The 23655-nt window shown below is 34.6% G+C and overlaps 1 protein-coding gene across 2 annotated transcripts in view; it reads right to left on the bottom strand.

Moving 5' to 3' along the window:
- Positions 1-23655, bottom strand: part of LOC117789750 (putative mediator of RNA polymerase II transcription subunit 26) — a 71667-nt gene that overhangs the window by 20033 nt on the left and 27979 nt on the right. For both annotated transcript variants that reach the window (XM_034628867.1, XM_034628868.1), the window contains 3 exons: positions 22266-22330; positions 12622-12660; positions 1525-2063 (listed from right to left, as the gene is read on the bottom strand). In XM_034628867.1, the coding sequence (XP_034484758.1) occupies positions 1525-1647 (123 nt within the window). In that variant the 5' untranslated portion in view covers positions 1648-2063; positions 12622-12660; positions 22266-22330. The remainder of the gene's footprint in view (positions 1-1524; positions 2064-12621; positions 12661-22265; positions 22331-23655) is intronic.

The raw sequence follows: 23655 nt of genomic DNA, 5'->3' as shown, positions 1-23655 counted from the left end.
TGGGAAATTTCTAAATATATAATCATTTAATGCAGAAAATTACTGAGGAAACATGAATTGTTTCAGGCGGAAATGACAATTCGAAGTTAAGAAAAATGCATATAGAAAAAAAGATGAAAATATTAAAATTGCAGCCAAAATGTAATAAATAAATGCGAATATTATCAAATTTGTTTGTGAATCCTTTTTGTAGTAGCTAATGATGCACAGGGTTATTAAAGCTACTGCACCCAGTAAACTATAAATTTAAATCAGAAAAAGTCAGGTAACTAGAGCCACAACAAATGTGAATCTGAATGCGAATGCAACTAGTCGTTTGCTTAAACGTTTTTCCATAGAACATTGGTACTTGGTTACCTCACTCTCAGTCGCATTGTGCTTTATGGGCCTTCTGCCTTCTTTTACCTCCCTTTCTCTCTCTCTCTGCTTCAATCTCTCTTTCTGTGGCACTCAAGTGTGGCCATCGTCTTATGGTCTGGTCATAGTTATTGCCCCGCTTTTGTTGACGGAAGTGCCCATGAGGTGATTACATTTGTGTGCCATGCATGTGTGTGGATGGTCTCTTGCCTGGGTGGGTGGGTCAAAGCACTTGAAATATGCCCAAGCAGAGCCGCTGAAACCTCTTAGGTGTTGTCGACAGTTGACGGTTTCGGTTGAAAGCAAAAGCAATAGCAAATGCGCGCTCCCAGTCCAAAAGCCAGCCAAGAAAGCAAAATGCATTCAACAATGCACGGATAACAATAACTGAATGACTGACTGAGTGACTGAGTGAATGGCTGACTGAGTGTTTTGAGTAGGAAAACAAGCTGCACACAATTGTGTATCGTCATGGCGAAGTATTAATACCTTTCAATTATTTTCTATTTATGAAATTGTTAATGGTTCAAATTATAGATTCTACAATCAAGGCTGTAAAACGATGCCGAAACGAAGCCCTTTCTCAATAAAATGGTTCGTTTTGGAAAATAATTATATATAATTTTTATACTTTTATATATTTAAATATCTATAAACATATTTTCTTAGATTGCTTCTGACACGAAATCTATTGTATTAAAATCGTAGTTTTAAGTAAAATTCTTTAAAGTATAAATAATGGAAAATCAATTGAGAATATTAATAAATGCTTTACTGTATTTCATGTTATAGTTAACTTTGTAGAAGTTGTTTTTAGTGCTACAGTTCCTATAAAGTCAATATTCCATTGGTACCTAAAGTTTCTCTAGCTCTGCGATAAAATTATTTAATTTATACAGCATTCAAATCAATGTCTACTAATATGGAATTATATCTGATAAACGGCTTGATATTATCTAGCTGTGTTATACACATACACATATGTAAAGCTAGTAAAATAGTCGTAGGAAAGCGAATTTAAATGGTGTCATAAATGTCGCTTCAGCTTGTCATTAGCTATGAAACGTTTGCTTTGTGATTGTTGCCAGACGAGAACCTATCGAATATGCGATTCCTATTCTTGATTCTCGTAGTTTAAATTTATTTATTTTATGGGTCGCTACTTACCGTTTTCTTGGAGCAACCATTTGTGTCGCTGCCAGCGCCATTTGTGGATGATGTGTTTGATGTAGACATCAGATCTTCGTTGCCGTCCAGCATAACATCCTGTTCCATGGACTCGGACTCCATGATGTGATATTTTGTCTCTGGATATTTGCTAATTCTATCACTCTCTCTCTCTCTCTCTCTCTCTCTCTCTCTCGCTCTCTCTTTCTGCTTGTCAGCTACTCTTTCACACTCGATATGTTTTGTTCTTGTTTCAATGTGTAGTCTCTCTGTCGCTTCACATGGCAGCTCGACTGTCGTACGCCTCTGTTGTTTTTTTTTCTGCTGATGGTGCTGGTCAATCGGTCAACAACAACATCGTCATCGTCACTATGAACATCATCATCATCAATAAGATTCGGAGTCGATATCAATAAAAGCGATACAGCTCTCTAATTTGTTGCCACCCACACACAGAGGGCCATCAACTTTGGGTTGCAGTTTATGTAGTTGTTGCTGTTGTTGCTGTTCCTGTTGTTGGAGGTGTCAAGTTTCATTAGCTGCAACAAACGAGATACAAGATACATTCAATGGCATATTAATATCGTGTCAAATTCAGTATGCATAATTTAAAAGGCATTAGCTTTTGATGTGGGCAGGTGCTGTCTCAATGGATGGCTTTGAGGACAGCGGTTGGGGAATGTGGAATGCAGTCAGCATCCGTCAAGGATGTATAAAAAAGCAAGCAAAAAGAATCTTGAAGATTTTCCCCTCAGACATTAGTAGCCGAACAATGCTTCAAAGTACAACTAGCAGTTCAATTAACATTCATTACAGTGCAAACCATAAGATACTTTATCTAATTGTGCAACTGTCTGAATAACTGACGAATTGTCGGACTGAAAAACCATCTTGACTGCCTGACTGGCCCCCACACTGGTATGCGGGTCAATCTTATAAACTTCTGCCACAGTCATCATCCACATCAACATTACACATTATCATCATCATCATAATCATCATCATCAATGTCATTTTGTGTCGGCCTACGACTTTTTGTATGTTGTGGTTGTCTTTTGTCTCTCCGCTTCTTTAGTATGTGACCCGGTATTTTTTGATCGTTTTGTTACGCTTTTTATGCCCTCCTACTAATTAATAATTAAGTATTATTTTCTCAGTTCTTAGCGACCGCCTCTTGTAATCGAGCTTGTTTATTAATCCCATAGCAACGTATACCCTATATATTTAAAATAATTAAAATGGGTAATGATTAGAGTCAAATTTGATAACATAAAGAGTTCTGCCTTTAACATTTTTATTTTGTATTTATCGAATTGGAAATCTCTTAGTTGAAGAACCTAAATCTATCTGATCTATTTATATTAATAAATAATAATTACAAAATAAGAGTTAATTTATCCTTCCTAATTTTAGAATTTTATAAAAATATGCTACTCCTATCATAGACAATTAATCAACTTGTTGAATTTATATTCTTTAACTTAAAAAAATATAAAAATACAGAATATCTTCTAGTCGAGCAATACCAACTAGAGCATTGGCAGGTTGTTTTGCTGTCAGTTGCAAAGAGCGCGTGGCCTTTAGAAAGTTTTCTCTTTGGGCGAGTTCAAAAGGTTCGAGAGGTCAAATGGTTAGGGACAGAAGTTGGAGGGAATAAAATACAACGAAGGCGTATAAAAAGCATTTCAGATCTATAACAATTAAGCTGTTAAAAAGCGATAGTTGTAATGTAAAGAGTGAATATGGGAAGAGGGAATGTTGACAGCATTGTGAGCTGAATAAAGATATATCTTATACGTTTTAATGCACGTTTTAAGATAATCTTGAGTTGAGTGAAAGTTAAGTTTTATAGAACATCTGCTTTGCAGCTGGGCGAGAATTACATGTATAGTTGATATAAGTAAGTAGTAGTTGTTGTTTTATAAATGCTGATTCGAACAATGAGAACTAAAGCTTAATATATCATTGTCACTCTCAACTAACCTATACATCATGAGTATTTCTAGATCTAAGATATGCCCAAAAGATGAACAAATCATCCTTTGTTGATCTACTCCAACTGGCATTCTTTGTGCTGATCTATTAGAGTTGTCAAGTTTTGCATGGAATTCCAGGAAAAACAAGTTTTTAATGGCATTGCTTGGCCAAAGATGATGAAGATCATGATGATGACGATGATAATGATAATGGCATGGTGATGGTGATCGCACTTCTCTCATTAAATATTTCTTAGACTGGTGCTGTCAGCTTTGCTGCAATGCAATGTCATACGGTCATCTACAATGTTGTTATCAGCACACATATGCCAACGCTTTTCAACACTCAACACACAAGTGGACAGGATGAGGCAGAAGGCAAGAGCAGAAGGGGCAGATTGGATGCTAATCAACATCAGCATAAATACAGAGTTGACTGTGTTCAGCTAATTTGCATATAAAAATGCAGCTGGCGATGCAGAGATACATAACTGCAAATAAATGCACAAACAACAATTAATGCAAAACTTTCAAATTGTTATAATTAAAGGAGGGGAACTGTTAATGCAACTGCCCGACTGCCAGAGTTGTCGACAAACAGCAACATATAAAGACCAGCTAACCGACTAACCAATCAACTAACCAACCAACCAACCAACTAATTGCAATAATTTAAATTTAACAGAAACTAAACTTAAGTTGTCTTGTTTATATAAGTCATGCGGCAACTTTCCAAAGACACTGCGCAATGTGTGTGGCAAGAGTGAAAGAGATGGAGAGATATTATCAATAATTATTAACTACAAAGCGAGCAAAATGATAATTAGATGAAATGGCAAGTAAACAACTAGTAAAAAAACAAATATCAACATAACAGTTAAAGGCGCCTAAACAAAAACTAAGCCAAATCCTAATTCAAAGATCTCTGGCGGCGACATAACTCAAGAAAGAGATCTCTCAATACCCTTTCCCCTCTCAAAACTCTTCTCTAATTAACTACTAATAATAAAAAAAAACTACTTAGAACCAACATGTCGACGTTTAGCTACAAATTGTATCAAGATGTTTGTCTAAGTCACAGCCAGACACTGAATTAATTGATATAAAAGCAAGAAGGAATGATCCAGTCGAAAAAGAGAATGAGAGATCTCGACTACAAAATGACCTGTGTTACTCTAAGACAATATATTTTGTACCAAAACATTATATATATATGCTGAAATCGGTTTCAAATGTATTTATATATATTTCTGTTAATACTCTCAAATTCATTGTTTTTTTATTACGAAAAAATATAAATAAACTTGTTAAGACTATATAAAATGATATGGGGAATACAGGGTATGCAGGGTAACATGGTGACGAGCTGTTAAAATTCTTATAGCAAGTAAATGCCCAACAATTGTCTTTTGCCGCAGTGCTTTCCTTTAGCTAATTAGTGGCATTAACAGCTGGCAAAGAGTTGAAAGCAACAGCCGCGTAGCTAACATCAAAGACTGAGCCAAAGCACCGCGTGCCGCATGCCACATGCTGCATTCTGCTGCACAATGGCAAGGCTTTGAATGAAGGTTGCATCAATGAATGCTTTAATATGCAATAAGCAAAATAATCGAATACATCTGTTTAAACAAAGCAAAGTGAATTGAGCATGTATCAGGAAGCTTTTAAAGACTCTTGCTTAGAATTAATGACGTAGTCTAAGATAAGGAACTTATTAACATACATTTATGTATTAATTTTAAAATAATTATTAAGTAAAATAATTGCAAATTCTATCTATAATATGAGTTAACAGTTTGTACTCAAAACTAACAATTAATATTTTCTCTTCCTTCTTCAAAAAACATTAAAGATTCGAACATTATGAAAATTTGTTTAATAATCAACGTTAAGAATAAAGCTAAATTATTTAGGTATCTCAATTTGTTGATAATGAGCTGCTAATTGTTTTTTGTTTTAACTTAACCTGAAAAGCGACTTTAATTTTGATGTCTACCATTAAGCCTCCCACGAACTTTAATAGAGTATTATAAAACTAACAAGAACAGTTTTTTAAAATGATAATCTCTTTTTTTTTTTACTATTCTTAAGCCACGCTATCATTTGCCTTTAGTTTTTCAATCTTTCAATCTAAATGCTAACAAAACACTATTGTAGTGCTAAGGAGCGGAGAACCCTCCGGCGCCGTCAAACAAACAACAAACCGTACTGTTATAGAAAAAAGCCTAATTAAATATTTATCTACGATTTGGGATCTAGAGTGCAAGAAGCATATTAGCTTATCGGGCAAGTGAAATCATAACCCAAAGTGGCATTACTTTATAAGTATGAGACAAGCCAGATTATGACTATTTTCGTTGGCGCCTCCGTCTGTGCGAACAATGGAACTGTCTTGTTTGCCAATGCCCAAGAAAACTACCAACTAGCTTCGAAGCAACTAACCAGACACTACGGGTAATAACAGTAGTTCAAAGTTGGAGTTAGAGTCTTAGATAAGCTTTTTTAAGCGGTGTTAATGATCGAGTAAATTAACATGGAGCTGACGACACTTTCCGAGATTCGGTAACACGGCTAAAGTGGAACAAAATGGAAGGGGGAACAGTTGAAATTGTTGTTGTTGGCGTGACACAGTAAAAGTGCTGAGCGACCGAGTGAAAATGACATTGTAATAAATGTTTAACGTGACTTCAAAATTTAAAATTGCATTAAACACAAGCCAAGTTGCCGATTGTCCACGTATCTGAATAGTGTGAATAAGATCAACTAACTAAATAAATTTAACTTTAATTGTTTTTATCACGCCAAAACTCAAATACCCTCAATGAAAGATAATTTTATATATCTTTACTAATTATACGTGCATTGACCATTTATTGAATGAAAGTATGTATTTAAAACTAATGAAATTTTCACAGTTAATTTGTTTTAAGTAGTATGATAAATTATAACAATTCATACAAAAAAATTTAAATAATATTCAATAATAATTTTATATTTGAATTTAGCAGGTAATATGTTGTTTTTTTTGTTAATTAGTGTGATTATAGTTTTGGAAATAAATATTATAATCATCAAAGATATCTGAGGGTATGCTTCTATATCAGTGATGTCCAAATGGATAAAGCTTGGACACCACTGTTATGTATTATTAATAATTCATTTAAATAAGTAATTGCTTTAGTTAATTTTCAGTAGGAATATCGATATAATTCTCAATCTATTATTGAAAATTGTATATTATTTTAACATTTTCTAATGCATAACAAAACCCTGATATCTACTCGATTGCCAGAGTATAAAGAATGTCTTTGGGGGCGTGAAAACCAATTTCTTCTCTTTGCTGTGGTCTGTCACGCTGTTGTGGGCCGCCCGAAGTTCCGTTAGCCGTCGCGTCGGCCGAGCTGACACTAATGACATTCAAATTGTAGCGCCAAAAGAAGCCATAAAAAAACTAAAAATAATAAAAACCAAAGCGCAGCCCCAAACCCCAACGAGAAAGTGCGACCGAGTTCGAAGGCGTGCAATTGAAAGTGTCGCCGTTGCGCTTGTTGTTAATTTTACTGCTGCTGTTGTTGTTTCTGCTGACGTTGATGTTGATGTGCAACCATCAGTCTGAGTCGCTGAGAGCCATCGAGTGGAGACGTAGAGACAGTGAGTCTATGTCCATATTAATTCGTGTGGTGGCAAAGACCCATAAATCGAGCCAATGGTCATGCAATGCGCATGAATGGACTTCAGTTATTTGGCAGCACGAAATGTAACTAGTAGATACATAAGATGCAGTTATCCCCTCCCTCCCCCCTGCCAACGGTATTTTCACTTGTGTTACATTACATACATTTGATCTCAGTTGCCAGTTGTCAAAGTTATGTCATAATCAAGTGATTCCAAGTGGTTCAGAGATCAGAAGAGGAAAGTGAAGGGTCGGTTAGCTGTCACATGTCTACGTTGATCGAGTCTTTAATATTAACTTTAAATCAGATCTGATAGTGGTGAAATAGGGAAAGTAATGAATTTTACACGTTTCTAGATACTCTTACGATTAAAACTTAGTTCCACGAGCATTTCATTTCTTTATCTTAAGTTAACAGACATTTCATCTGAATTTGATCACATTTAAATTTAAACATTTCTTGCATAGACAGTCTATAAATAAAATATAAATTAAATATTCTATTATACTCTACTCATTTTATTTTATTTTTGCAAATAAATTAACAAGTTAAAATAAACTTGAATATGTTAATGAATCAAAATATATGTTTACCTAAAATAACTCTGACATGATTAAACAGTCACGATTTCACTTTTAAGCTAAACTAGACTTAATTTGTGTCTAATTCTAATTGTTAGAATTGATAGTAATATGAGTACAAGACAAACAAATAAATGTATCCTATTTTGCTTAAACAATAAGTTTTAAACAAGTTGAAATTTTGTTTTCAACATTATTTAAAACAAAAAAAAAAAAAAAACGTGATTGAATGAAAATGGTAAAGTATAAAGTTTGTTATGTGTATCATCCAGGCTTTAAATAATGACCAAAAATATCATGTTAAGATCGAAGGTGCTAAAATATAGTATATCTTAAATCATTATAAAACTCACGATTATCATGACCAGCAGCAAAACAACAATAACAACTTCAACTGAATTCCATTTCCATTTATATTTGAAGACTTTACACCAACATCCCACACACAATACAACAACAACAACAACAAAGAGTTCAAGTGCATTCGCAAAACGTGCCAAACGCAACGGCATGAACATAAACAAAAGCAAAATAAATGTAATAATAAATAATAAACGAATAAAAAAACTTTAGTCATGAAAACAATTTTTGATGATTTTTGCACAGTGCAAAACAATTGGAATCTGAAATGACTCGTATTAGATATGAAAATATTTTCGTGATAAAATAATTAAAGTTTATTTATAAATTTTCAGCATTTTTTTTTTTTAAATTCGAAATTTTGGCCAAAGTCATATTTAGTTGCATTAATTGAAATATTTTTCAGGCAACAACAGCAAAATGGAAAGTGAGGTGTGAAATGATGTTGGGCATTTTTTGTATTCGTATTTATAGTTTTTGTTGTTGTTGCTGCTGTGCTGTTACCTTTCGAATTGAACAATCAACAATCTTGGTATTTCAGCATTTCTATTATGTTTTTTTCTCGATATCATTGTATCTGTTACTTTTTATCTGGAGCTACAATCTGTTGGTGCTGCCACTACTGGCAACAACAGTGCGATCTCTCGACAATCGGCAATTCGACACGCAAAATTTTCAGTTCATTAACATTTCAATTTCAACATCGATAAGACCACTTGCTATGTGCACTTTCGCTAACTGTCGTCAGATACCAGATACGAGATACAAGTACTTTGATACAAATCAATCTAAGATTGTATCTGTTAGCTTGCATTTGGACAATGTCAGTTGTTCGTGTTGCTCTTTGTTGTTTAATCATAGTTATTGACTTATCACTGGCACATTCTTCGCTGCCATTTGCAACTGTTTGTGGGACATACATGTACATTTCAGATACACTCACAGTATCTGCATCGGTATCTGTATCTATTGCCAAGTCAGAGAATGGAAACGGAGTGAGTGGCAATTGCAAATTTGCCAAATCAGCAGCAAATTTGTACAGCAAAACAACTATGAATGAACCGATCGACAGTGCTAAGCCAATAGATACCCTGTAAACACACCTAAAGTAGGGAGAGCAATACTTTATTTATTCACTACAAACATTAAGTCCTCATTTGATATGGTTACAGGGTATCAACTGCAAAGATCTTTAGCTGCATTCGTATCCGTATCTGCAAACTGCAACATTTGCATTCTTAGCTGCAAATCAAACAATTCGTGCAATTTGTTTTCAATTTTCGTTGCTTGGAGTGTCCGTTTGTATCTGCTAGATACTCGTATTTGCATGTTGCGCCAACTGTTGCAAATTGCTTGCATCTGTTGGGCCTGTCTGGTCTGGTAAAAGTATTTTGTGGGGGATATTCAGCAATTCATTTCATTAGCAACACAGTCCAAGATCCATCAACAACGCCCCCCCTCCCCTCTACGTAGCCCTTTCCAATGTTAAAGCTGTCAAATTTCTTCATTAATAACAACAATATTAACAACAAGAACAGCAACAGAAACTGCAACAACAACAAAAAAGCTAACAGTTCTTGGTTATTTAATCAATCTGAAGCTTGCCACGCTCACTTTTCAGTCTCCAAAACAGAGTCGCCAGGGGCCTGACCCATTTCGCGTGCCTGCTATAACTCCTCGCTTTTTGTGGCTGCCACAAACTGCACGCCAACTGAACTAAACTGAACACACACACTGAAAGCCCAAAACGCAAAAAAAAAAAATTATTATATTATTTGCATTAAAAATGAGTTACATGTTTAAAATTTAAATTCGTACACACCCACCCAGGTAAACTACAAGCAACACGCCCCACAGACGTGGCCAGCCCCCTTTTCCCCCCCTCTCCATCCTCGCGCTCAATTAAAATATGTTAAGAACACCTCAAGTGTATGACGGAATGTTGAGGTCTGCGTTATACCCTATACACTCTTCACTTAGCAGAAACCCCAAACACTCTATGCATTTTTTTAAACAAAGTTAATTTTAGAATTTCTTTTAAAAATGTATGTAAAGTCATGTTCAGCAAATCTTTAACATATAAATTAAATTGACTTTTAACTTAGAATGTAATTTAAGATTAATTCTAAGCTACAATTATATAACTAAATTAGTTTAATAAATAAAACGTTAAATTAGTTTATTAATTGTATAAAATATACCAATTTTGTTGAAAATTGAAATAAAATATGAAATATATTTTATATATAGAAGAATTCAAATAATTCATCTTAATCTAATATTAGCTAATATATAAGAATTGAATCTATTTTTATCTTGTAAGACTTTACCTCAATTTTTGTTTAAAATGTTGTAGGTAATATAATGTTGTCTTATCAATATTAGTGCATTTATCACAAAGAAAACTACATCCGAAGTCAGTCTTCAGCACGAGTATAATCTCCTATATAACCTTGGCAGACTTGACACTCTAATACTTTCAAGAATTCTCTCTTTTTGCATTGTCTAACTGACAGCTTCAATCGTAAGTTTACTCAGGGTATTGCTTACAATACCGAAGCTCATCAATTAATGATCTATGGTTATATTTGACACCAGTCATCTTTGGTCATTGTCCGTCAAGCGTCAATTTCTCATGCAATTATATAGATAGAAAATCAATGTCCAAAGAGCATTCACGCTTCGTCATTAGCTTCAATTCAGCGCTTTGTCTGCCTCTCAAGTTTTCGCATTACAACAAAGCCCAGCAAAAGGTAAAGAAAAGCAAAACAAATCGGCGCATGCGTAGGCTGTGTTTTTTTGTTTTTTTGCTCCATCTTGTACAATTCTTCTTGGCTTATATGTTAAGGTTTTGAGGTTAATGTCGCCGTTTGTATGTGGCTGAGATACGCAAAGGAGAGAAAAAAATAAAAAGATATATTTATATATTTATGTGCCTCCGGGTTACAAATAGTCCACAAATGTTGCCAGCCTGCCCGAAAAAATAAAAGCACTAAGAACGAATCATTAAAGTGCGCAGCAGCATGGAATCGTTAGCTGTTGCTGCCCCATGCCCAAATGCCACACCCCGCACATGTGCAACAGATGCGCTAACTAAAATTTAGTTTTTAATGCGCTTCGCTGGCGTTCATAGAACCAACAGTAACAACAAGAAGAACAATATCAACAGCAACAGCAACAACTACAACAAACTAGACAAGCAGCAGCAACAGCATAAAATGTTCATTGTTTGAGGCCATGATTTTATGTTGGGTCCCGGGTCCGGTCCGGATTGAATATGGGCGCGTCCAGGCGTTACGCTAATTGCTGTCGGCCATTCACTCGATCGTCAATTCCAATTAGGCTAAGAACTGAGCCATGTGGGGGCACAATGCTTCCAGGCAATTGTGTGCACATTATGATAATAGAATATAAATTTAATGCTCGTACATTCTATTTTTAAAAGGGCTAACAATAAAACTTGGCCAAGCTAAATCGATGTCATGATGCATATTTGAAATTATGACCATAAATATATACTATTCACTCACTAAAATATCGTACAGCATTTAAAATGTATTATGGTAAAAGAATAAATAAGCGACTGCATTCAAATACAAGATACTCTTTAATCCAAATCAGGGAATCAGACCGAAACAAATATCGGTTCAGGTTTTAATTCCATTGCGCCCCGAACCAACTACTTCGGAAAAGGTTAAGTTTCTGTGTTATCCTTTTGGTTGTTTCAATTTAAAAAAAATTTAAAATGTTAAAGTGTTTAATACTAATTACGATATATGAATTGAGATTTAAAGTTTTCATTTTTTAGAATTCTAAAGTCTTTGCATTAAAATCGAAGTTTTGATCTGGAAGGGAAATATTCAATATTAAGGCCTAGTCAACTGCATACATTAATATTCTCTAACCAGAATTATTTTATTTTTCTGAATAAAATTTAAAACATTACTCAAAATGTTAACTGTGTTTTTTTTTTTTAAGGGCCAACGCCTACTTAACCAATTTTCGTGGCAATTATTATAGCCCCCTTTTTCATAACTGCCTTTCGTGATAGATGTTGCTCATACACTTTTTTGTTGTCAGTTTGTCTATTGCAATTAAAAAGTTAGCTGTTTTGTCAAACGGAAATCGTCCCGGTTAGTTGTTTTTAGACATATGCAGCTCGAGCAACTCTTATAGTTAGTTTTAAGACACCTCGTGCTTCAAGTGTTGGTTGCACTTGGCAACGGAAGTCGTTGACTACTTTTTATATGAGGTACGTTGTCAGTTTGTTTTCGGTTTCTTTTCGCTTTTTTTTTTTTTTTGTAAGTAGAAACAAAAAAGTCGCATAGCAAATGTTAATTAAGTTGTTGTTTATGGTTATGCAATGACAACTTGGCTTCTTTTGACACAATTCAAGTTGTTTCGTAATGTTTTTCAAATGATTGCAACAGTTTGAAAGAACACAGTGATAGATGATGCTGATTGATAGTGTGTACCCAAAAATAAATATTACTTGATTTTACTCACCGATTTGTGCTAATGATGTTATTGTCAATTATTTAATTTCTGTAAAGAAAAATCAGAAGAGCATAAAGATTAGCAAAAAGTTAATTATTATTAAATAAAAGCTGTAGCTAAAAAATATAATAATATTATTAAGTTATTATTATCTTTAGTTAGAATATCCTACAAATTTTTTTTTACTAAATCTCTAGATCTCTAAACAAGACTCGACTTGTGATTGGTTTGCTAAGTTATTACAACTGTGACAACAACAAATTTGTAGCTCATTTCAAAAGGCTTACCACATATTTGGGTCAGAGCTTGTCTATAGGCCTAAATGGTAAGGTCATCTGATTATGACACAATAACCCATATACTGTCGAAAAAAAACACACATGAAATAAGATACGATAAATTACAATCTGTGTCATGCTTCTAATGCCGATAGCTTCAATAAAGAGGCCTCTTTGTCGTCACTTCTTTAAGTCGAAGGTGTAAGAAATGGATGCACCAATAAAAATCATAGATATAAAATCAACGCACTAAAAGTAAAAACAACAAAATTCGTTATTGATTTAAGCTTGTGTGTATTAATTTTTAATGGCGTTGATAATTACAAAGGCAAACAAAACAGAAACATGGACAGAGGAGTGAAACATAAAAACGTGTGTCGTATACGTAATGAAAAAGTGGAAAAAAAATATTAAAAATATATGTATAATTATAAATCGATTGCATAACTGTAAGATTGACCTAAACAGAAATATGTGAAATAATAACAAGTGTGCAATATAAAGGCAAGCAAACTATCAAGTGGTTTTGTACAAATTTGTTGGCATTAACCTTTGCCATTTATTTTGAGATTAAAGTATATGTTATTTATGTACAATACATACTTATATTGCTACGTTTGGCATGACGGATCAGTTATGAAATTGTCAATTTCTGTGTGTGTGTGTGTCTTGCCCACGCCTCAGCACACCTAGAAAATGTCAAGTGTAGACGACGACGTCGTTGCAACAACAGCCTTGCTGCCCCTGCATCCAAAATGCTGCACACAGAATCAGCAAAAGTATCTGACAGATACACACATCAATTGGCGCTGCTGCTGCAAGTTCTGGCTGTAGTTGTTGTTGTTGCTGCTGCTGCTTGCCTAACAAGCGGAAAGCCAAAACATAACAGTAAAGTAAATTAAGTAAAAACCACACACGACAGCAGCAACAACAACAACAACAGCAAATGCAACGTTTGCGAAACCGGACAGCAAAGGCAGCACAGAAACAGAACAAGAAATAAAAACAACAAACCGAATTCAATATACTATATACTCTTCAAATAATATAAGGGTATTATATTATGAATTACTATTACAAATTACCTTGATCCATTTTCGAACAAGTTTTGAAAGAATATTGAACCAATCAGATCATAAGATATTCCTATTTTCCTTGTAAACCTATGGTTGAAATCTCATTACAAAAATTTTTGAAACAAATTTCAGCAGAATTGCAACTTGAAATATTTTTAGAATCATTTGCGAAAAGCTGTTAAGCAAAGGCCTTTTACATCTTTTGGAATTTTTAAATAAAAGATTTGATTATTTAATTTTGCAATTACACTTAATGTAACTGATAATGTTGGGATTACAACTACATATTTGAAATCAAATTTAAAACAAATTTGAATATATTATTTTTTTTGACTAAGAATAAAAAAAATTACCTCGAAAAAATAATATTATAAGCGAAACAAACGCCATTATAAAGTTCTAATGCCCAATTTCTTACACTTATGGTGTATGTGTGCTTATAATGATGCGAGTTTATGTTGGTCAAGAGTGGCTGAGAATAGCACCATCAACAACAACAACAGGTAGCTGAACGGTTAGAGGGGAGAGCCAAGCAGTTTGTGCGCAACAAAAGTTGCTGACCTCGAGAATTCTCTCCTCTCTTTTTCGCATTTAACTCTGTTTATTTCTTTATTGCCAGCAGCCAAACCAAAAACATCACTCATACGACCCACTGGCCGCCTGCCATGTTGCCCCACCCCGCGCAACACGACCAGTTCGCGATTCTGGCATAGAGAACGTCGATTTATGCCTAAAAATGGTAGCTTGACTCATAAGTTCAATTAAAATATGCACAGAGAATAGAACCAGACTTTGTTTATATCGCATCGAATTCATGGCATTGCGAATCAAAGATTCGCAAAACGGGAATTTCATTAATGTTCATCTTTATTTGTCAGCCAGCGGTTTGACAAGCGCTGCTACAGTTTAGCTGCCATTTGACGTGTTGACAGTTTGACAGTGATGCGACTGCAATTTGACAGAAAACAATTACAGTATGATAATACAATTCAATTAGACCAATGACACTTGCTTTAAAACGCAGTTAATAATAATAGAGAATGAGAGAAATACGTTGATCCTTAATAGTAGTCAATTTATAGGGTTAATTTTATAAATTTATAGTGTTGGGAAGTTCAAATAATAGATTTAATAACTTATCGTACTAATCTAATCTTTTTTATATAATTAATTCTTAAATCATTTTTGTAGAATTTTATTTCATTTTTGTCTGTTAAGAATAAATTTACATTTATATATTTGATTTAAAGCATTAATTTTAAATATATCAATTCAATGCAAAAACAAATTCACAAAATTCAATAATATATAAAAAATTAATCCGAAAAGTAGAAATTAAATTTTTAATTATAATATTTAGTGCAAGCATTGCAAGTTAATTTGGAATGGAAAGCACTTATCTGACAATGTTAGTATGCTAACAAAGCCAAAAGTAAGTGTATTTTGCCAAAGCTGAGCAGATGAGCTGAGCAAACAACGCGCGGCATTAAAGCTGAGATGAGACAAAAGGCGTGAAGCCTAATACGATGATAAGTGCTTACATATAATGTCTATGAATATCCGGGAGGGAATTTGCAGACGAGGCGGCCAAAGTAGTAGACAAACAATGTCAGGGCTTGAGCTACGGCTCGGGTTCGAGTTCGAGCATGGGCTTAAGCTTTGGCAGAGGCACATGGATAAGGGTAAGGAGCCATACATAATGACAACATGACATGCAAAGTTTTGTCAAAGCAGCAGACAGCAAACAATGTGTACAGCTAAAAGGATGAGTTCCCCCAGACAGTTGGGTAAGTAGCCGACCGACCAATGCATGCGGGCCTTAATCAACAACAGGATTTTTTTCTGCTTATTTTTTTTTTTAGCACGTTATATGAATAACTAATTGAGAGAGTACACCACAAAACGTACACGTACACGGGCGAAGGAATGTGTGTAGGTATCCATAAGATACATGTGTATCTCGAGGGCATTGCCAGTTGAGGGCGTTGCGCCAAAGCATGACGGAGCATAAATACTAAACACAGCGTTGAAAATCTCTGTGCTCGGTGCTCAACTCTTGGCCGGCACACAAGAAGTGGAGTAGGACAGCAGCAGATGCGACGGCGAGACGAGATCCAGCTCCATGGATGATGACGTTGATGTTGTTGTTGCAGATGTTGCTGTTGTGCTAAACTGGTAGCACATTTCGCCAGGGCTGAGTCATCCGTTGGGAAGCTATGGAGTCACGGTAGCCACTGGTTGATTGTTGTTTCTCTGTTTTGCATTAGGCCAAGTTCGATGACTAAGCATTTGGATTCAGAATCTGGTTTTTAGTTCTGTTTCTTCCCTTTCCATCTCAACTCTATCTATCTCTCTCCCTCTTTCTTGGGGTGACTCTTCAATCAGTAAACTGCCGGCCGGCATAACTTTAATGTGACCGCATCTTGGACTTGATTGCTGCCCCCAAACTCAGACATCGTCCCAGTCGCAGTTTATTGTCATGCTCATTTGGATCCGAGATGTTGTTGTTGTTCTTGTTGCACTGAGCACTTGAACTTGCACCTCTTAAGCCAAACGAATGAATTGCAGTCGAACTTCTTTTTTATATTCAGGCACGCTCTACAATTCTATAACAACTTAAAAGCAAAAGTCGTTGTTCTGGAAGTATCTGTTGAAAGTTTTAATAAAATTCAAAAGTTCTTACATAGTTTAAATTCAATTTTAAATTGAATGAAAAACATAAGATACTTTTTATACCAATATATTGACACGGACATTGAAATCAAAATTTTTAAAGATTTGTACAGGTTTATTTTCGAAAAGTGACCAATTTATAGTGAAGTTACTATTACTTTAATAACTAGACCTTGTCGAGACCACAACTAGAGCTTAAAATTGTTGTCAAACTGTAAATAGGATCATACTGTCGACAGCCTTTTTTATGTCAATTCAAAAATCAGTTCGATTTAAGAGCAGCTTAAATTGTTTGGATCCAAAACCAGTTTCATTTACCAATCGTAATTAAAATGAGTAACAGATTTACAAGTTTCGCATTACTCACAAAGTATTAGATCATAATTTGCAAACATTTCAGGTATATTTTTAGCTGCAGCGGTTGACAAATATTCCGTCCCCCCAATGCCAAAAATTAAGGAAGCGACCGTATTAAATGTTGAAAAGAAAATACTTTTACGATAGATACATATGTATATTTTTATTACAATTGCTCATTACTCGTAAATAGGTTTGTTAAAACGAAATGCATTAGTTAAACGCTCGGGCCAAAAATAGCAACAGGCAACAAAACGACGACAACAACAATGGAAAATGTATGATGCTCTGATGGGCTCATTTCAAAGCCAATGCTTGCGAAACCGTGACATATGAACGAAGGCCAGAAACAGAGATAGAGAACAGAGAGATAGAGTGAGAACAGAGACATAGATGATGACGAAAATGGCATATTGTTGATGACGATGATGGAAACGAATAAAAAGCTATATGTAGCGAAAATAATTGTCAAAGCAACGAAAATTAGAATGAAAATAAGTGAATAAAATAATGCTGATGAGGAATATACAAATTTAATTCATATATATTTTATATTTTATTATTTTGTTTCTATTAAATGCCTGCATGTACAGTTTGAGAGTCACACTGCGTGTCAAACTGTAGCGCTATTAACTAGTTTGTCTAACTAACTTAGTCCGCTTTTGATTTTCCTCTAGCTATCCGCAACAACTGCTGATTTAGTAAATTTGCAGCGATTTCCAGTTACTTTTGCCATTCATTTGCTGTCGATTTCTTGGCGATTATAATAGCTACCTTCGCTGCAGCGCATCGCATGGCGTTGCCATATCTCCAATAATTTATGGTCGTTGCTCAATTTGCATGCAACTCAGTGTGCATGTGTATATGTGTATAGATGTGTGTATTTCTGTGTGTGTGGCCAGCTTGAACTGTGTATAGTTCCAATTGCAATCAATACTTAATTTCAATTTCATTTGAATTATTCGACCCTGTTGTTGTTGTCGTTGCGATCAAAGCAAAGATCGCAATTGAAAATGAAAAAATAAGCTCTAAGAGGGAGAGAGAGCGATGGGTAGATAGAGAGCGGGATATTCACCCACAAATAGAATTCAATGAGTAGATTCAGCACAATGATTGCGCAAAATTATTTCCCCTACTTTGCTTGTTGCTTTTGTTAATTTGTTGTTTGTGCTGATTCTGTTGTTGTTCCTCTGTGTTTCCCAACTGAAGTGGAACAATTTTGTTCGTTCGACTCTTTACGAGTCGATGTCGATATTCTCCGAAAGAGTTACGCTTGCAAATGTCTCGATAAGCAATTGATTTAATATCATTCGTTTTACATGACTAAACAAACAGGGGCGGATTTCCTGAGATCGAAGCACATATCAATTTATACATTGAAATCCCGAAGAAAATTTAGCAACGTTGTTTGTTAGATATATAACAGATGAATATTCAGCTCAAGTTCTTGAAAGAATTTCAGTAGTTATCTTAATTCACAGTCCAGAAATTAATGAAACTAACAAAAATATGTTATTTCCTTTTTTTTGAATCTATATATCTTATAATTTACGTAAATTAGTAAATCTCTTAAAATTAAGAATCTAAATCAAAAGAATAGTGATTTTTTCCAGCTGTACAATTTTGTTATATTGCAATCTGTATTATAATTTTAAAAACAACTACCAATTATCTATACTATAACGACTGTTCGGTTTTCATATGTATTATTTATATGTGTGAATTTCTATTCACTCCTTAAACATTCCCTTTCAACAGTTACTTGGCCAAAAATTGCATTCCATAAGTTATCGATCGAATATGGGCAACAACCCTGACAGTTCCTTTCTCAAAAAAGAATAAAAAATTCTCATTTTGTAGCAATTTGTTTAATAGTCAACAATTTGCTTACCACAAACACGTCGCAAATGCCATTTTGCTCATTTATCTTATAAGTGTATGTTATACGTATTTTTACCAATTTTTATGTAATTTTTTCCTTTTTTTTTGCTATTAAACTAACTGTGCATATTTGGCGGGGCGGCGTCACACCCACATTAAGAGTACTCATTATTTAGCGATTGAACATTCTAAAAATTGAATATTTGATTTCATTGTTGCTGTTGAATCGTAAAACTGATGTGAAATCGTAAATATAATGGCCTATACCAATAGCCAAGTTTATGACGTTTAATTAAGCATGAAGCAAAACAATCAAATGCAAAGCGCAACCACAAAAATTTGAAATGAAATAAGAATCTAAACAAAGGCCAGAGAGACTTGAGCTGTTGCCGTTGATATATCTATTATTTCAAAATTATTTCACATATATTCGCATTCACACTCTCGCATGCCAAGCTTCAAATCAGCTCAGCTTAACTAAGCTTAACTCAATCCAAGTCTCAACTCTCGACTTGACTAGGCTTGCATTAAATGAGAACAACTCGTACTTGTACTCGGTACATGGCACAACTAACATGTAAGACGTGACGGGGCGCGGCAGAGTCTGTAACAGACCCAGAGCCAAGTTAGCTATATGTATATCTACCTATCTGGCCATCTAGCGAGTCGACTCGTATCTTTGTATCTTGGCAACCCGCAATTCAAGACGCGTAATTGTTACACCCTGATTACGCGAACACAGCAACAAATACAAAAAAACATATTAAATATGAAAATTAAAAAAAAAGTCTTACAAGAAGGTTTTAGTTGAAAAATGCTTGAATAGAAAATACCCTAGGAATTTTCGGCAAATTTTCCGAAACGAATGACAAAGTAATTGATTAAATTGAATTTCGCAAAATTTAAAAATATTTGAATGCAGAATGTATAAAGAGCAAAATTTACTATCAAAATGACATTCCGCTCCAAAATCGGTTCAGTTTTGATCAAGCTATGACAGTTTGAAGTTGGTCTGACTGCGGACTTAGCCACTTAACAAGTCCAAATTTTTCTTCAATTTCACATGATTTTTTACAAACAAATGAAAGGTCTCAGAATTAAGTTTAAAATGTTGTTTTATACTAATTACGATATAAGGAGTTGATTAAAAGTGAAAACTTGAGATTTAAAATTTTGAATTTCCAAAATTTCAAAGGGGGGACTCTTACCATCAAAATCGAATCTTGGTCGAAAATATTTAATTTTTCCAAATTAACAAAAATTGAATACAGAATGAATTCTGAGGCCAAATCATGATCAAAATGACATTCCGTTTGAAAATCTATTGAGTTTTGATCAAGTTATGACAGTTGGAAGCTGGACAACTCTTTGGGTAAGCAACTTTAATACAACCGTACCGGTACAAGCGTTTCGGTAATCGGTTCTTGACAGAGAATTTTCATTCGGTTACGGCTTCAGTGCCGGCACTAAAAATTAAACGGTTAGTTTCGGTTAACGGTTCCGGTACCGGTTCCGGTGTTATTCCCTGATTTAAAGAGTCGAAAAATTAAAACTATATTTCGACTGATTCAATTTGTTGATCTGTTTTTATATTTTATGAAAAAATGGATATTATTTTTGAACTTTTTCTTCCAATTAAAATTTGCAGGGTATAAATATGAAATCGCCTTAGCTGTTGTAAACGCAACAGTAGTCTAATCAGTTACAATACAATAGCCCAAAGTTTGTTCACAGGCCGCTAGGTGGCGCTCTTGTCATGCGAATGTTGCAAGTTAACTTTGGTTGCCATTTTGGGCGTTATGCGTGAGAATAAACGTAGGAGGCGGAGGGGAAAGGAGGATACATGAATGCACTGGCAACTTGCATGCTTCGCTGACTTTTTAGTATTTATTTAGCATGGCATTTGCATACGATGAGAAGCAACGAGAGAGGCGCTTGTTACACGCAAAACTGACCTTTATTATTGTGCTTAACTGATAGGGTTAAGTTAAGATTGAGACACTGTAATGTAAGTAGTTTTATACAAGTAAGTATGGTATATTATCGTTAAGTGGGAAACAATATTAAAGATCTATTTAAGTCTATGTTAACAAGGTTAGCTGTTAGATCAGAGTAAAATACATAATTTAGTTTATGTAGATTTGGTAATAGATCAAGTTGTTGACTGCCTACGTCTAAATACACAGCAACTGGTAAAGTAATGCTTTTAAAATTCCCCCTGAACTTATGACAAATCCAATCTGATTATAGACAGTCCCACATAGCAGATCAAAGGCACAGACTAGAAAGCAAAGACAAAACAAAAACAAATTTAATAAAAAGCAATCATTCATTTGCAGCAAGCACAAAAGTCATTGCAAGATACATTGCTCAGATACATATCTAATAGATGCCAAAGACTTGGGGCGCCAAACGCGTTTTTATTTATTAAGAAATTACAAGACCAAGGAACATAACGGAACTGCAAGAAAAAGCTGGCAGAAAAGTGTTATAAATGAAGTAAATCAAATGAAAAAAAAAAAAACGGATAGAAGGATAGATATAAAGAGAGAGGGACAGAGAGAGAGCTTGTGAGACGCCTACGCAATTGGCAATGCAACGGGGGAACTGTTCCGTTTCCAAGTGAAAATTGAAAATTGATGAAAAATATTTCATATAGGTAGAATAGATAGAATCTTAGAGGCGGTGCAACACAGCCCGGCAGCTAGGCATAGATCATTTCTGTTGCTATTTATAAGCAATCCCCCACACACACACAACCACAGCAGAGATACATACGTATATATGAAGACAACCATTGTATCTATCGAATGCGCGTCTGGGTGTCGGTCCTGTTCTCTCCCGGCTATGAGGCTGTCATTTTGATTTTTGCTCGACATGTGCAAGAGGAGCCGTTGCTTTCATCTGTTGTGTATATCTTACAGATGCAGCTTGTATCTGTGCATTTATGCGTATCTGTATCTGCATCTGTACACGTGTAACTATAACGCTTTGTAGAAAGCTACAACAATCATTCAGGCAGGCAGTCAGACAAACCGACAGATCGACAGAAAAGTCGAGAGTTGGGTTGACTCAACACAACTTGCATGTCAAATTAATTTCATTCAATTTAAATGCAATTTGACGCTGTTGAGATACGAGTGCATACTATAAGTATACAGATAAACACAACACATACATATGTAGATACTTTCGTGGCAGGTACATATCTGCATAGACACCTCTCCTATCTGAGTGCGGCACACTGATTCAAAGTTAATGATGCATTGCACCATGTGTGAGACCGTAAACTGTGCGTTTTATTTCTCGATATGCCTTTTGATTAACGACCCTTGGGTCCAAATTTTGCTTTATGATCAATTTTCTTTTGTTTTATCTTATAGTTTACCTTTTCAAAATTCTTGTTCAGCCGAGTTTGTGGGGCAGGAGGTTTCTTGAAGTATTCGTTGGGTTCTGCAAAAATAAAAGAAAGAAAAGAATAAAAAGCTAAGTAAGTTTCCCATTTTAGAAGAGAAGTTCTTTCAAATTTTAAGATATTTGTTGATTAGACAAAATTAAAAATTTATTAAAATTAAATAGTTTTTAATATAAAAAAATGTATAAATTAGTAAAAGTGAACATCGCGAACATCGAAATTTCGATCGGTACTTCTCAAAAGCAATTGTCATCAAAATTTTGATGGATTTATGGAACACGCCTGATAAATTTCATAAACTCAAACCCTTCCTACTCAAGTATTCTCATTTTGTTTCTTTAATAACCGGATTTTGTTTAAGAACATTTAACAGACCATTTTTGCACTAAAACCCTTGCTTATCTCAACATTTTGTTATGAGTCCATAACGATAATGATGTCTTTCTGATGTATTTAATTTTTCTTCTCATATTTTTTGTAGCTTCTCACTTACATGAGATCAAATACATACTTCACGATGGGATGAGTTGTGCAACTTCTTAAAATGTTCGCGCATCATTTACAAAGGTCATTAAAAGTTAATGCATTTACCATAACCCAACCTGAAGCTATAGATTTAACATTTACTTAACCAGCAGCTTAAGCTGAGGTGACCATAAATTTACAGCTTTTTTTTAGATGCGCTTATAAAACTACTTCTCAGTAGGAGGAGATGGCGGGATGCCAGCTTCAACTGGTATTGAATTAAGGACTGAGGCCAGTTAGGCAACTTTTTGTTTGACCCATTAAACATTTACCGCTAACGACATTCAATAATCATTTAAAAACAATAAAACTGATCCAAGAGAGATCAAAGTTCTTAGCTATTATTTGGCCGAAAATAAAAGAAAACAGTTTATATGAGCATAAAAACATAATTATGTCTGAAATAAGCCTTAATTGTCTAAGAGTGAAAAAAAAACCACATTAAAGAAATAATCAAGAAAAAAATTATACCTTGACGAGTTTCCCATAACTTTTTGACGAGTAAAGCCTGCCCAGCCAAAAAAAAAAACAGCATATCATTAAGAAGAAAATTGTTTGTAGCAAAAGACATTCAAAGTGGCTTTGTCCCACTGTCCAGTTAGTTGGCTGACTAATTGGCGCACTAGTTGCAAGTAGCATTATCTCGGAAATTTTGTCAGTTTACAGCTAACAAAATAAGATAAACAAAAAATAAAGTTGCTTTAGGAAAATATTCGCACTTAGATGTGCTAATTCATGTATACGTGAAAATTCTACGGTTATTTAGATTATCTAACCATGGCACAGTTACGTGGTGTTTATGCAATTAGGTTTTATGCATAGCAACATAGTTTTTTAT

Source organism: Drosophila innubila (assembly GCF_004354385.1).
Source record: "Drosophila innubila isolate TH190305 chromosome 3R unlocalized genomic scaffold, UK_Dinn_1.0 2_E_3R, whole genome shotgun sequence".
NCBI classification, from domain to species: Eukaryota; Metazoa; Arthropoda; class Insecta; order Diptera; family Drosophilidae; genus Drosophila; species Drosophila innubila.
Note: the sequence above shows the minus strand (reverse complement) of the source record. Positions and strands in the feature narration are given on the sequence as shown.